The 14,655-nt window shown below is 46.0% G+C and overlaps 2 protein-coding genes across 8 annotated transcripts in view; one reads left to right on the forward strand and one right to left on the reverse strand.

The window, feature by feature from the left end:
- The window catches only part of NBEA (neurobeachin), a 517,855-nt gene that overhangs the window by 153,223 nt on the left and 349,977 nt on the right, over window positions 1-14,655 (reverse strand). For all 7 annotated transcript variants that reach the window (XM_054837772.1, XM_054837762.1, XM_054837753.1 and 4 more), the window contains one exon: window positions 8,611-8,747. In XM_054837772.1, the coding sequence (XP_054693747.1) occupies window positions 8,611-8,747 (137 nt within the window). The remainder of the gene's footprint in view (window positions 1-8,610; window positions 8,748-14,655) is intronic.
- Window positions 4,335-6,660, forward strand: MAB21L1 (mab-21 like 1). The gene has a single exon (XM_054837815.1). It carries the CDS (start codon window positions 4,843-4,845, stop codon window positions 5,920-5,922), a length of 1,080 nt encoding a protein of 359 aa, XP_054693790.1. The 5' UTR covers window positions 4,335-4,842; the 3' UTR covers window positions 5,923-6,660.

Genomic DNA, 14,655 nt, shown 5'->3' on the forward strand with positions numbered 1-14,655 from the left:
AGAAATGTACACCCAAAAATCTAAGTAATGAAGTGTATAAGTTCATTAATATCACACTTTTGCAAACAGTATAGCACCTTACATTTAAACTTAACTTTTCATTTGTTCCTAAATTTGAAAGTGGAGGCAAAAAGTAAACTACAAAATAAGAATACAGAAAATTGCAGGTACCATCAACTTCTATTATAAAAAAAAATATGCTGCCTATTTTATATAATGTGACACTTAAAGCAAACTCAGCTCAAATATCTGTCTTTAGTTTTCGTACTTGAAAAAAAGTAAATTTATTGTTGCTGGCAGGATGATATGGATGAAATAACCAGGATGAATTGAAGGGGGAAGGGGAGAAAGAGGAGCCCAAGAAATCAGATACATTCAATGAGCCTTCAAACTCAGTTCAGCAGTAGAGATAAATAATTTAATCAACTCAGCTTCATTTTTTTTCCTAGGTCCCTAGCGCAATAGGCAGATATTAAAAAATAAAACTTTAAAATTCATGAGCAGTTGTATGTGGGAGAACTATCACTATATAATAAGAAATATAAAGTGATATCAATGCAAGCACTTTGTGTGTATATGCATCTGCATGTGCATTTTAACTCACACTTTCCACCATATGAAAAGAAATTATGGGTGAAATTTATATGTGGCAACCCTTTTTTTTTATTATTGTTTTAAATTACATTTTAAGGGCATGGGCGAGTACCTGCAGTCAAAGATTTTCAACTGCATCTTGGCTTTTCGGCTAACGCGCGCACTATGTGACAAGGCACTGTAGTTTGAAAGATTTGAAATAACAAGCAGAGTTCAACAAATGCTGTTACAGTACCCCCTAATTACGGGAAAATATCTAGAAAACATTAATTTGGTAAAAGTCACCAATATCATATGGTACCATTATCATGACAAATGATCAATCATCATTTTAATGAGGTGATTTTAATCTTAATTTTCCAGAACAACTCAATACATATAAAAATAAAACTCAGTGATGAAAAGGTGTTCCTTCCTTTTATGGTTTATGAAGGACACATTAATAACTACGGAGAAAACCTAACTGCAGTAAGTGGTCAGAAGCTTCAGAAATATTCATATTTTATATCATATATAGTCAGACAGATAATAATTTTCGGAATCTAAACCAAAACACCGACTCCTTGTCGTGTTAAACGACTGGGTCACCTTAGCAGTAACATTTCAGTGGTTGACTGGTGTCAGCGATGCCCCAATCCACAAATTTTCAAACTATCAAATGTTTATTGTGTATGTGTGAAATGAAACGATGTAGTGAAGTCAGTAGAAACCTTTAGTGCTAAACATCGCCCAGCCAAGGCTAAAGCTAATATTTCCCATACCCACCAAGACACAATAAATATGGATAACCTGCAGTACTTGATATCATAGGTTAATCTTAGCATTATATACTCAAAGATCTGATTTAGGATATAAGACGTAATTTTTATTTAATTGTGCCACATTATGAAAATTAAGACTATTGACAGCTTAATGGTCCGACCTATCGCCTTTTGCTTTTAGAAACTGGATTTACTGAGCTAAAACCCACAGGGCAAAAATAAACAAAACCTCGCCCGAAACATTTCCATCTTTAACGTGTGGCTCTGGTGCAGCTGAAGCGATGAGAAGTTGAACGGGGGCCGGGGTGCCCCCTCCGCAGGAAAGGGCTGTTCCCTTGGCGGAGACGGGAGGAAGGGACAACCTTTTGTCCGCCCGCTTTAACTTTCGTTTTTACACGGCGCTGGTATGTAACCTCGCGGGGAAGGAGCTCTTTCTTATTTAAATCGCAAAGAAGCCGCCACCGACGAGGCAGGGCCGGAGGTTTCGCTCCGGCCGGCTCCGGCACTGAGCGGCCGCCGCCGGGCACGCCGCCGCGCCGGGGCGGGGACCAGGGCCAGCACCGCCGCGGGCCTTCCCCCGCCCCAGGCTGTCCCCGGGACCCGCCCGCCGGAGTTGGACCCAACTTCGCCGCTTCTCCTTCCTCCGCACACCCGTGCCTTGCTCCGGCCAACGCCGCGCCAGTGTCTGAGGGCAGGGCGCGACCGGCATCGCCCCCGGCCCCCAGGGGCGGGGGGGGGGGGGCGGAGGGGTCGTCCCGGGCCCCATCCGCGGGGGCAGTGGGGTGGGATGTGCCGGGCGGGCGAGGTGCCTCCCCCTCCCCGCCCGCCGACGGGGCCCGCGGCGGTGGCGCGGAGCCGACTGCTCGGCGCGCCTGCAGCCCGCGGAAGGGGGGATTGAGCCGGCCCCCGCCCGCGTCCCCCGCCCCCGCCGCGGCAGGTTCCCCGCGCACCCGGGGGCAGCCGCCGGGAAGAGCAACGGGGGACGGCGGCGGCGGGGAGGCGCCCGCCTGTCCCCTCGGACCCAGCGCGGACCCCTGTAAGTGCCTGCTCGGGGGAGGCAGGGGGAAACCGGCCCCTGGGAGCCCGCAGCCGAGCGGCCGCGCACGCCGCCGCCCCGCGGGGGAGGGAGGCGGCAGCCCGGGACGCCGGGCGGGGACGGCGGCAGCAGCCGGCGGCTGCGCTCCTCGGGGGCGACTCGGGAGGCGCCGGGACCGGGCGCCCTGTGCCGCCGCCGGACTCGCCGCGGCCGGGGGAAGCCACGGGTGTCCCGCCCGGCGCCCGCCGCCTGGCCGGGAAACTACCCGGAGAATGGAGAACAGCCCGGAGGAAACTAGCTCCTCTTCGGCCCGAACAGCCAGAAAGCGGCCGCCCCTCAGCCGTCGGCCGGGCGGCTGCGGCCGAGAAGAGGAAAAGCTTCTTCGGGACGACCTGTCACCTGCAGTTTTTCAGCGAGGCGCCCCAAGACAGCCCTAGTCCTGTTTTACGAATAGGCAGAAAATGATTCCCGCATCAGCTTCCTCCTAGGAAGCGGCAAGGGGAGCACCCGTAGAAATGCCAGACCGAGCGAGCCAAGCACAAAGTCACAAATTCTTCGCTATGTGCAATAAAGTTGGTCGCGTTGATGCTTTGAATAAATGTCGTGAAATGTTCTTTGCGGTATGACTTCTCCTTAGCGGCGGACGTGCCTGTGACAGTTACTTTAAGAATTAGTAATCGGGGAGTAGATTAAAGATTCCAAGCGATTAAAAGCTTTGCGCTTTTTTTTTTTTCTTAGAAATAAAAATATAATTTAGGGTTCTCTTGAGCTGAAGCTTAGTAAATGCTGCAAAGCAGAAGAGTTTGCCACTCCAGCTCATTTGCAAATAAAGGTCCTGATTGCTAACACTTAAAGTACCGAAGGAGAAATTTGCTAATTACACATCACACGCGCACGAAACCCCAAACTGTCAGATTAGTAGCATGCCAGCATGTTTGCAGTCGCTAGCATCCCTCCCGTGTGCACATTTACTAAACGCAGCTTGCTAGCAGAGATCGCTATACGATAAACCGTCCAGGTTTGAAATTAATAGATACTTCTAGTGCGTCTCAAAAAGCGACTGAACATCCACTCTTCACAACATATTGGAGCGCTAGACGGAATATAAAAACGAAGCTAAGAATTGGCAGATGAGATTTACCTTTCATATCTGCTACGTGATTTCTGGAGGGAACGTGAAAAAGACCTGACAGATACGTTTAGCGATTGATTCTCCCTTCATAAGGTACAAACACAAAAAGCAAGGCAGAGACAATGCCGAAATGCATTAAACCTCAAAATCGATTAGAGCCCGTCAGAAGATCTTTTAAAACAATACAAATCGCGGACTTTTGCGTAATATTTTATTCCAAAGGACACTAAATTTGCCGTGAATTTGCTGCCTTGTTCACTGGCCGGTTCACGAGAGGAAAAAAACCCAACAACTTCTCGCTTGCAGTTACAGACAACTATCAGGAGGAAAGGACAGCGTGATGTGACGCCGAGTGTGAGTTAATGAATTTACGCCTCTGCTCCTGCAGGAGCGAGCCCGGTCTGTAGCTCCCTAGTTGATGGATGCCCATTAATACACCTGCATTCCCGTCTCGGCCGTGGGGAGGCACGCAGGGATTCAGTGCGGAGCCGCACAGTTTTGCCAAGTCCTTTCGAAACGTCAATACCCTTCAGGTTACACCCAAAGGAGAGCGATTTCTCTTGATTTCCGAGCGTACAGATGACCGGGGCGGTTTTTCTGCCAGTAACCTTCTACCTTTCTATATGTGCCTGCGTGTGCGTGTGTGTGTGTGTATGTGTCTGTGTATACATATCTATCTCCTAGAGAGGGATTAATTAGCCGGCTTTGAGCTGAAAGAGGCTGCAGTGACGAGCCCAGTGGCGATTGGCCGCCCGCCTGCCTGGCCCTGCCTTTATAATTTCCACACGAGTGCATCTGGGCTCTTATACAAACCAACAGCCAGCTTCTTCTGACATATACACACACACACGGCACTTTTTTCCACCATCTGATTAACCACCCTGCACACACATAGTGATTACTACGGGAAAACATAAATAAATACGAAGAGGTTTTATTATTTTGACTACTGGAAGCCTCGCTGTGTCTCAGTGCAACTTTTGTTTTTCTTGCTGCTGGGGAAGGTGCAGCTCTCGATGCTTTCCTCTCACTCACGGACCCTTTAAAAAAAGGGGGAGGAAAAATATCGCCCCCTCCAGTCCCCCGCCCGCCCCCCCCTTCCCTCCCCTGCCACACACACTTCAAGACGGCTGATCTAAAAAAGCAGGAAGAGAGCATCTGAGGAGCAGCAGCCCCAGCGCATTTTTGAAAAACATTTGTTACATTTCAGAGTGCGGCAGCCTGTTTCTCCTCTGAAGTTGGCTCCAGCCTTAGCAGCCGCATTGGATCCCACAGCCTATTGCGAGACTCCGGTATACAATCCGGATCTCTGCCCCAACATGATCGCGGCCCAGGCCAAGCTGGTGTATCATCTGAATAAATACTACAACGAGAAATGCCAAGCCAGGAAAGCTGCCATCGCCAAAACGATCCGAGAAGTCTGCAAAGTGGTGTCGGACGTGCTGAAAGAGGTGGAGGTGCAGGAGCCTCGCTTCATCAGTTCCTTGAACGAGATGGACAATCGCTACGAGGGGTTGGAAGTCATCTCCCCCACGGAGTTTGAAGTCGTGCTGTATCTGAACCAAATGGGGGTTTTCAACTTCGTGGACGACGGCTCCTTGCCGGGCTGCGCTGTGTTAAAGTTAAGCGACGGGCGCAAGAGGAGTATGTCCCTCTGGGTGGAGTTCATCACGGCGTCTGGCTACCTCTCCGCTCGCAAAATCCGGTCCAGATTTCAGACTCTGGTGGCTCAAGCCGTGGATAAGTGCAGTTACAGAGACGTGGTAAAGATGGTGGCGGACACCAGCGAAGTGAAGCTGAGAATCAGGGATAGGTACGTCGTGCAGATCACTCCGGCGTTCAAATGCACGGGGATCTGGCCGCGGAGTGCTGCCCACTGGCCGCTTCCCCACATCCCCTGGCCGGGACCCAACAGGGTGGCGGAGGTCAAGGCGGAAGGCTTCAACCTCTTATCCAAGGAATGCCACTCTCTGGCGGGCAAGCAGAGCTCGGCCGAGAGCGATGCCTGGGTGCTGCAGTTCGCGGAAGCCGAGAACAGACTGCAGATGGGCGGCTGCAGGAAGAAATGCCTCTCTATCCTCAAAACCTTACGGGACCGTCACCTGGAGCTGCCGGGCCAGCCCCTGAATAATTATCACATGAAGACTCTGGTTTCCTACGAATGCGAAAAGCATCCCCGCGAATCGGACTGGGACGAGTCGTGCCTGGGGGACCGGCTCAACGGGATTTTACTGCAGCTCATCTCCTGCCTCCAGTGCAGGAGGTGCCCGCATTACTTCTTGCCCAACTTAGACCTCTTTCAGGGCAAACCTCACTCGGCCCTGGAAAACGCGGCCAAACAAACGTGGCGACTGGCTAGGGAAATACTTACCAACCCGAAAAGTTTGGAGAAACTTTAGAGGGTAACTATAAAACCGGCCCGACCGATAAATCTGCTTATTTCCCGATGAAGTTTAAGCTGCCTGTTCGAAAAGTCAAATATTTCCACTTGACAATGCAAATAATATTCTCCTTTAAAAAGGAATATAGCTTAGGCTCTTCACAAAGAAAATCCAGTAAGAACAGCAAGTATCGTTCCTCTTATCTTCGCCACAGTTTTGCAGTTCCCCGTGGGAAAAAAAAAATAATTAAGGGAAAAAAAAAGTATGCTACCCGGAAAGCAAAATTGGCTGTAATTTAACATGATTGTGACCATTCTGCCTAGAAACGGTACCAACGGATTATAACAAAACCCCGGTATTTTTAGGTAAACCCTCTGTGAGTAAAAGCTATTTGGATATGCCACCTGAACAAACCCTAATGTATCTTTTAATTTGTATCAAATATTGTGATTTCACATTGTCTTTGAAATTGTGGATGTTGGTGTTTTGTGATTTGGTGAACAGAAGTTAAATTGCCATTTTGGATACTTCAAGGACATTTTCTGCTAAAGAGAAGATACCATTTAAAAAGGTAGATTTTATCATGGTACTTTTGTTAATTGTCTTTTGAAGTGTCTGAACTTAACAAGTTTACATTTTTCGTTTCATATATATTGCTTGTTCTATTTCTAACATTCCATAAATATACTTGAAATGTTATTTAAATATATTCAAAAGAAATTTGGATTCTGCTTATATAATAACGCTTGAATATTGGAATTATATATTTGAAAATGCACTTGAAATACACTGGATAATTACCTTTTGTGATTTAGATTTTAATTTCTGTTGCTGATTTATTTAATTACAAGCTAATAAATGAAGTAAAATGCATATGGGTAAGCGTTTCAATACCGGATCAAGTTTTCTACTTGAAAAAAACAGAGGTAGCAATATTTTGTGAATTTTGCCTTTCTGTTGATAGTTTCTTAAATCCTGTAAAGCAGAAAACTTAAGGGCAGCCGCCTGATTTTGCATTTTGAATAGTTTTGTAGATCAGGGAAATATTGGTGGTGCAAACACGTTAGAATTTAGCTCCAGATGACCATCAGCAACTGTCAGCCACCGATGTAGTTATTAATGCAGTAACACTTTTTCAGCCATCAGAAAAGAAATCTATTTTCGAAAGATTTACTATACGGCGCTGATGTGTTTCTGCTCGGTTTTGAACAAAGCTGAGGAAACACAACATATCCCTGAAGCAGTATGTACTGAGAAGGACTGAACCTGATAAAATTAGCATTTTGGCGCAGGTAGTAATAAAGAAGAAAACAAAATTTATAGGTGAAAAGTTCAAGCCGGTACCAATAAAGTGAACAACAATATTACTTCTGACCTACAAATCCGTTATGAATGTGATAAGATCGCCAATTACACTCCTAGAAATCAAGCCCCTGCGCTCCCAAGGCATTCAGAGGGAATAACATGTGCGTGCCTACAAAATAGCGAGCGATCCGAAATTGCCTATCCATACTGCAACCCTGGTCCTCCTCAGTATGCATTTCTTTAAAGAGGCTTTAAGAGCAAAACGCAAAAATAACAACGTGGATTTTGTTTAGTAGCCTAACAGTCAACAAGTGCTGAAAGAGGCCGATCGCCTGTGTAACACCCACTAGCAACTATTTCCAGTGGGTGCACTTTAACGAAACCGCTATACTCAGCGATTCTGACAGAATCTTTTTTTTTTTCCCCCAGCACTACGAAGAAAGTTCCGAGTTTGAAAAATTATTCGTCAAAGAGAAATCATCTTATTACAAACATATTCAGACGAGGTCGCTAGCATTTTTCTCGGCAATTATTTATGATATTTCTGCAGGAAAAAAACCCCAAGGTCTTTGTAAAAGTACCTCCTCTAGTATCTCTCTTCTAACATTTTCCAGTGCAATAACAAAGAAATAAAACAACAGCGATAAGAATAAAAAGAGATGCAGGCGAGGGGAGCGCCCTGTAACACACGTCCCTTCCGTATGCCCCCTCCTCCCCCCGTGGGAGCCCCCCTCTCCGTTCCCGCGGGGAGGAAGCCACGCAAAGGTTTCTGCTCAAGTCACGCACCCCTGTTCTGTTGCGGCTGGGCCGGAGGTTTTCTCGAAGGCGGGGGGGGGGGGGGGGGGGCGGCGCTGGGGAATTGGTAGTAGTAAATGACTTCAGAAAAAAATAGAGTTTTCCCAGGAATCAAGTCTTGGGTACATGCTTATTTCCCCTTTCTTTTTCTTTCTTTCTTTTTTTTTCCCTCCAGAAAAATAACTTGCATTTCAGCAGTGTTTACTCAAACGCGCCGTATTTTCTTACATGTAAACTAACGTTCTTCAAATAACGGGATTCTCTGATACCCTCGGAAGGGGTAAAAGCCTCTGCTGTGTCTCGGGAAGGCTGCGGGCTGGGACTGCTGCTCCCTCCAGGGATTTCAGAGCAATTGGCTTAACTACTAAATCTGACCACGTTCATACAAAGGCACCGAGCGAAAAGGCTGTTGGAGAACGCGCACGCTGCCGTAATAGAGGATTTAACATCATTAATACATTGCGCTTTTTTTTTTTTTTTTTTTTTTTTTGTTAAAACGCAGCGAGAGGCGGCAGACGGGAGCGGAGTTGGGAGGGAGGGGGCGGCTCCGGCGCACGTGGGACAGGACCGGGGCCGGGACCGGGGCCGCCCGCCCGCCGCACTCACCTTAGGATCGATCTTCTTGAAGGCAGAGTCATCCTCGTCCACCTCGAAGTAGATTTCCGTGGTGGTGATGGAGAGCGTCCCCTTGGCCACCACCACGGGGGCGATGAGCTGTGCCGGCGTGCTGAGGACCACGGGGCCTGCAAGGCAAGGGCAGCGGCGTCAGGTTGGAGGCGCCCGGCCGGCCCATCCCCGGTAGCCCTTCCCCTTCCCTCCGCCAAGCGAGCGCCCGGCGAGCCCCCTAATAAACTCTGTTTGTAAACCGCCGTTTATTCCCCTCCTGCCCGCGGTCAGTGCTTTGAACTCCGCAGTCAGGACAGAAGCGAGTTTGTGAGCTCCGGGATTGTGAGATAAATCAGCCAGCAGCGAAACTCAGAGGGGTTAGAGTGAAAAATAGCTGCCTCTTAGAAGTAGGTCCCTTCTCTTTTCATGCCCTTTTGCTCCTCGTTAACACTATCGCTGTTTATGTGCGATAGCGGCGACTCGTTACACACAAGCTTCGACCTGGCAGCGAAGGGTCCCCGCGGCGGCCGGACCCGCGGCGGCCGGGCCGGGCGGGAGGCAGAGCAGCCCGCAGCCCCTGCCCGCCACACCGACCCTGCGAAGCCTGGGGACATTCTGTTTAACTCTGGGTCCAGACCTCAACTCCGACAGTATGGCGAAAGATTATTTTTTTAATTTTTTTAATTTTTTTTACCTACTTCAATACCACACGCACACAAAGGCTAGCATCGTTAAATATATTTAGGGCAAGAGCATTTTTATTTTAACTTGCTGTCCCTTAATCCTTTTTAAATTACTGTATCAATATTTCGCTCAAATATATTCCTTAACGAGACGCTTGCACGGGCACTGAAAAGATGGGACGGGGAAAACCTATTATAAAAGGCAGCCTTCTCCGCACAAAATGTTAGGTTTTAATTCCGGAAAAAACAAAACAACAACTTCTGCTTTAATGCAAAAGACAACAGGGGATCACTTTTTCACCATCTTCAATATGAATGCAATCTACTGTTAGAGCTGACAGTGTCTGTGTTTAGGAAGCTCACTTGCTCTAATTAAAAGATTAAATATAAAACACTCTTCTAGATTTAACTACTAAAGCGTGTAGGATAATTTGTATACACATATATGAACACACACATCCACACGCATGCACAAACACACACCTGACGTACAAATAATAAAAGCCTCAGTACTGAGAAACTGGGTACAACATCTGACGCACCTTTCAGAAACTGGCAAACTGCTCATTTCAGTGAATGCTAAAAAGGGTTTGGTTGTTTTATGCAGTTAAAAATCTCCTCTGCAATCAGGAAGACCTTGCTCAGACGGCAGAGAGTGCCCGTGTACGCTTCCAGCTGCCGTCCCCAGACACCCGTGTCTCTGGGGACGGAGGCAGCGCCTGTTTGGAGGCCCTGGCGCGGTGGAGGCAAGCCCCGGGCTGCAGTTCGCACCAAGGCTAACAGGCACGGATGCAACCTCTCCTCCTCCCCCAGCATTGCATGCACACTTTACTACCACGTCTTGCAAGCAACGCTTCAAATTACTCACTTAGCCCAAATTAGTCCTGTATCGGCGCATCTAACTGTCATGTTGTTAATGTTTTACTTTACTGTAACACCCAATTTGAGACCGTATTGCACAATGTTTTGTCATTTGCGCTGCAAAATAAATAAAGAGGAAGGCGCGGATTACTGTGTGTACAAGTAGAAGCTAAAACGCACAGTTTCAGTGACAGCTTTCAGCAGCCCAGCGTGGCAGGCTGGATAATATTGATACAAACTCTATTTTCTTTCATTTTATTGTTTTCCATCTCCTAATAAACCGGGGTAGCCTCTTGACCCTAGTCAGCTGATCGGAATCACATGCGCCGGGCTTGCTTTGCTGCTCTCCCCGTCTCGCCTCCATCTTCTCTCCCTCCCGAGCCGTGAGAAAGGAGCCGAGCCGAGGCGAGCCGGGGAAGCCCGGCTGCAGGCTCCAAAGGGCAGGGTGATCGATCCGAAACGCCGCTTTAAAGCCTCATCAATCTTCATCTAGGTTGCTCAAGTAATTACGCCCGATTCTCTTGTACGATTACAAGTGGATTTGGGTTTCTATTCCCCAGGCCCCCTTTCTTTGTGTTTACAGAAGGGGGGTCTGGGCAGACAGCGGCTCCCTGCCCTGCAGAAGCACTTGCCCTCTCAAGCTGAGCGTCCCAGCCCTCCCCTCGCCCTTCCCTGCAGCGCGGCCGGGAGCCGCCGCTTGGCCCGGCGCACGGTGATGGGCTCCCGGGCCTTTGTGAGGAAAGAAAAGCGCCTTCGGAAGATTCGTCCTGGAAACGACCCGATATTCTATCATTTTAAGGAGGCGTTTGTGGGCTTTGCTGAATCCCAGAAGGAAGACCATCAATTTAATCCAATTACCTCTTTTCCCTGGTGTTGTGTGGCTAAAATAAAAATAAAGCCACCGCTATTTAATGGTCAAAAGGCCAAAACCTATTATCTGACATCCAGGAGAAGACAATGGGTGCACCCCGGCTAAGCGGGTGTGCTAGCGAAAAGCACTCACGTACTGGAGGAGAGGGCAGAGCTGCAAAAGCAGGGGGTGGATGTGGAGGCAAAGGGGACATTAACTTCTGAGCCTGTTACTGAATGCAGGGGAAATCGGGGATTTCTGGCTTCCTCCTCCCGAGAAAAGGCTCCGAGCTCCCAGACCGGTACCTTGGCATCTGCCCTGCGTTCTGCTCAAATGACACCCTAGATTTGTTGCAATGTAAACATGCCAAAGGTATTAAAATGCGACAAGGAATAAGCATTATTGTACTTTTCAGATGAGAAAACGTTTGCCTGTGTGGTTTGGGGTTGGGGTTTTTTTTCGCCTTTTTTCTTTTTCTTTTCTCTTTTGGTAAAAAAAAAAGCAGAAAGCATAATAAACAGTGGTCAAATTATGGGATTTCGGGGGAGGGGGTGTTCAAACTAAGTTAAATAAATCTTTGCAGGTTTTGGTTTGTTTTGTTTGGGTTTTGGGTTCCCCCCCCCCCCCCCGAAAGCACAAAATGAAAAAAATATTCGGTATTAACAGTGTGTCATTTTTACACTTGTCCTTTGGAAATCTCCAATTACAACTTCCACTTCCATAGCATGTTTAAGGAGCACTGAGTCTTTTTGTTGTAGCCTTCAGGGAGCAAGCCAGCCACTGAGAGAATACGAAATTAATCCACTACAGCTATATAGAGAGAGGATTATGTTTTAATCCCCTTTGGGATAGTCTCTGGATTTTAAGGATCCGATATTAAAATGTTTACATAGAGCATAATCAAAATACTGCAGATTTTCCATATGGCATCGTGCTATCGGGAAAGCTTTGGGTCCCCTTCCCAAACCCAATTGATAATCTAATGAAACAAAAGCCCGGCACACCTGAGCCAAGAGCCGCGGGACGGGCTCATTCGCATGCGGGGAAGATAACAGGCTCCGACTACCAGCTTCACCCCAGCTCCTCTGCGGCGAGCTGCGCTTTTCCAGGGGATGTAAATATTCATTCCCAGCGCGGCTGGAGCCCTCGAGAAGCGAAGCGCAGCGGGCTCTGCCCGCACTCGGGGCTGCGCTCCCGGGGGCGCCGGCCGGCAGCGGCACACGGGGACGCGCCGGGCGCTCCCCGCCATCGGGAGCCGCCGGCAAACGCCGAGGGCACTTCCCTCCCTTCTCCGGGGGAAAAGCCAACCTGTGGCTGCTCCGCTTCACCAGGCAGCTTGGGGTTTGTGGAGAGGACACGCGTCTAGAGAGCTTGTCAGCTGTTGGGGCTCTAAGGAAGAGCATCTCTTTTTAAGGATCATTTCGTTGCCTTTTCCCAACCTCTCTGAAGCGGTCGGGGCGGCCCATAGCAGAGAGGCAGCGACCTCACAAAGAAGTTCTGGTCTTAAAACCAGACCAGAAATCACTTTAGATCCACGGGTCTTGTAATCTGTTCAAATGGAGAATTTTCCGCTTTGCCTGATCCCTGTGGTCGGCACATGTGATTTACATTTCTAAAATAAACGCTACCGCGCATATACATTTTAAAATATTTTCTTTCCAAAAGCAAATGATTGTGGGATTAGAAGGTCCCAGTGAACAAAAGCAGAATGTAGGCTCTCTCCTCGCCTCCATTAATTTTTGTTAAACAGAAACTTCAGTCCTTGTACATAGTTCTTGTACTTCTGTCTTGGCTATTCCATTTTTCAAGTTCAAGTAAAGAAAGTCAATGCAAGTGAAAAGTTCTATCAAGTGAAGGAGTTTGCTATCTGCTAAAGCAATACCAGCAAATTTACACCTCTTAAGGAAAGCTCCAAAAGAGTGGTATTTTGAACTTGTTATTTCAAACATTTTCATTTTCATAAACTGTCATTTTTAACCGTAAGAACTAAAGATGTGTTACATTTATGAGCCTGAAAATTACACCGGAGGTATATTTGCTAAAATGATTGGGCATAATTACTCCTTAGTAGGATAAGATATATGCTTTTATATACTGAATTATGAAATCAAGCAATTTACCTGCTGCAGACTTAAAAGACTAACTTTTAAAATAATATTTTGGTGATTACTTATAGATGAAAAAATACTAGCTGGGACAAATACTTTGAAAACATATCCAATCAGCTAGACCAATTTAATTTTACAATCTACTGGTAATTATTACAAAAAAGTGATGAATATTGTAATGTTTAATTTTTAGCTGACACTTTTAAAAGAAAAAAACTTATCCATCTTTTTTCATATACTGTTTAACATGGAAATTATAAAACAGACTAGCTGAAACTAATAAATTTACTATGTAAAATAGTCTGCATAAACTGCAATTTGTAATTTGATATGATACTTAAACAAGAATTCCAAATATTAAGAATAATTATTAAAAATCACTGACAAGGTACCTGAAATAAGACAATTGAAATTCCCTCAGCACTTAAACTCTAAAGCCAAGTGTATCTGACACTGACTTGAATTTAAAATTACTACAAATCCTTATAACTGAAACAATTTATACTTAACACACACTCACGCACACAAAACCTTCAGTTTCTTGTAATATAAATCACACAGCATACAAGCGGAAACAGGTATAGGCACCAGAAGCCTTTGGGAAAAGCTCTGTAGTCAGAAAAATATTTCAACCAATTATCATCATTAATATAACACATGCACTGCCATGTAAACAACAAGTAAACAACGTGAGATTCCTAAAAAAACAATTCACAAAATTTAGTCTTTTTCGTTCCTATTGTTCTCGTAAATCTGATCCAAACTACCCTTTAGAAAGACTTCTGTAGTAAATATATTGAACTTACATGAGGATGGTTGCCCCCAATTTGTTCTCCACTATAGCAGATACAGGGAGTAACTCCTTCACTTAAGCCAAAGCTTTTATAAGAATGTATATACATAGCTCCCTTTACATAGCACTTTCAACGGTTTCAATAAAGAGAATAATTTGCACAACTTTTTGATTGCAAAAACCAGAATCTAAGTCTAAACATGACTATAATCTTGTTTTTCTCTTTCCCCACTGCATAACAACCCCAATTCCTTTCCCTGGTTTTCAGAGATATTCAAGCTTGCTTTGTTGGCTTTTTACTCTTGCACAATCATATGTTTCATATTGTGAGGGAGGGATTGATTTTTATTGTTTGTTTAAATGTCATTGCCAGTGTGGATAGGCCCTGATATGCAAAATTTTCCCCACTTTTTCCCCCCTTTCCTGCATAAAGCATGTAACACTACTACTGACATCAAAGATCAACTTCAATGGTCTTTTTCAACAACGATAACTAAACAATTACAGCAACTCAATTCTCTTAAGTGGTGCCATAACAGCAAACAAATGTGTTTGATTAGAAAGAAAATGTAAATAGAAATAATCTTATGTTTTACAACTATGAATAAAATAGTAAGAAATGAACACATATTTTTGGTGAGATTGTGAAAATAGTATTGCTTAAGAAAAAAAAAAAGTAATTTTCTCTCAAACATATACACATTTTCCATACATTTGAATTAAGTGACATATGCACCTCCACAAGTAAAT

Source organism: Grus americana, chromosome 1, assembly GCF_028858705.1.
Source record: "Grus americana isolate bGruAme1 chromosome 1, bGruAme1.mat, whole genome shotgun sequence".
In the NCBI taxonomy this organism is placed as follows: domain Eukaryota; kingdom Metazoa; phylum Chordata; class Aves; order Gruiformes; family Gruidae; genus Grus; species Grus americana.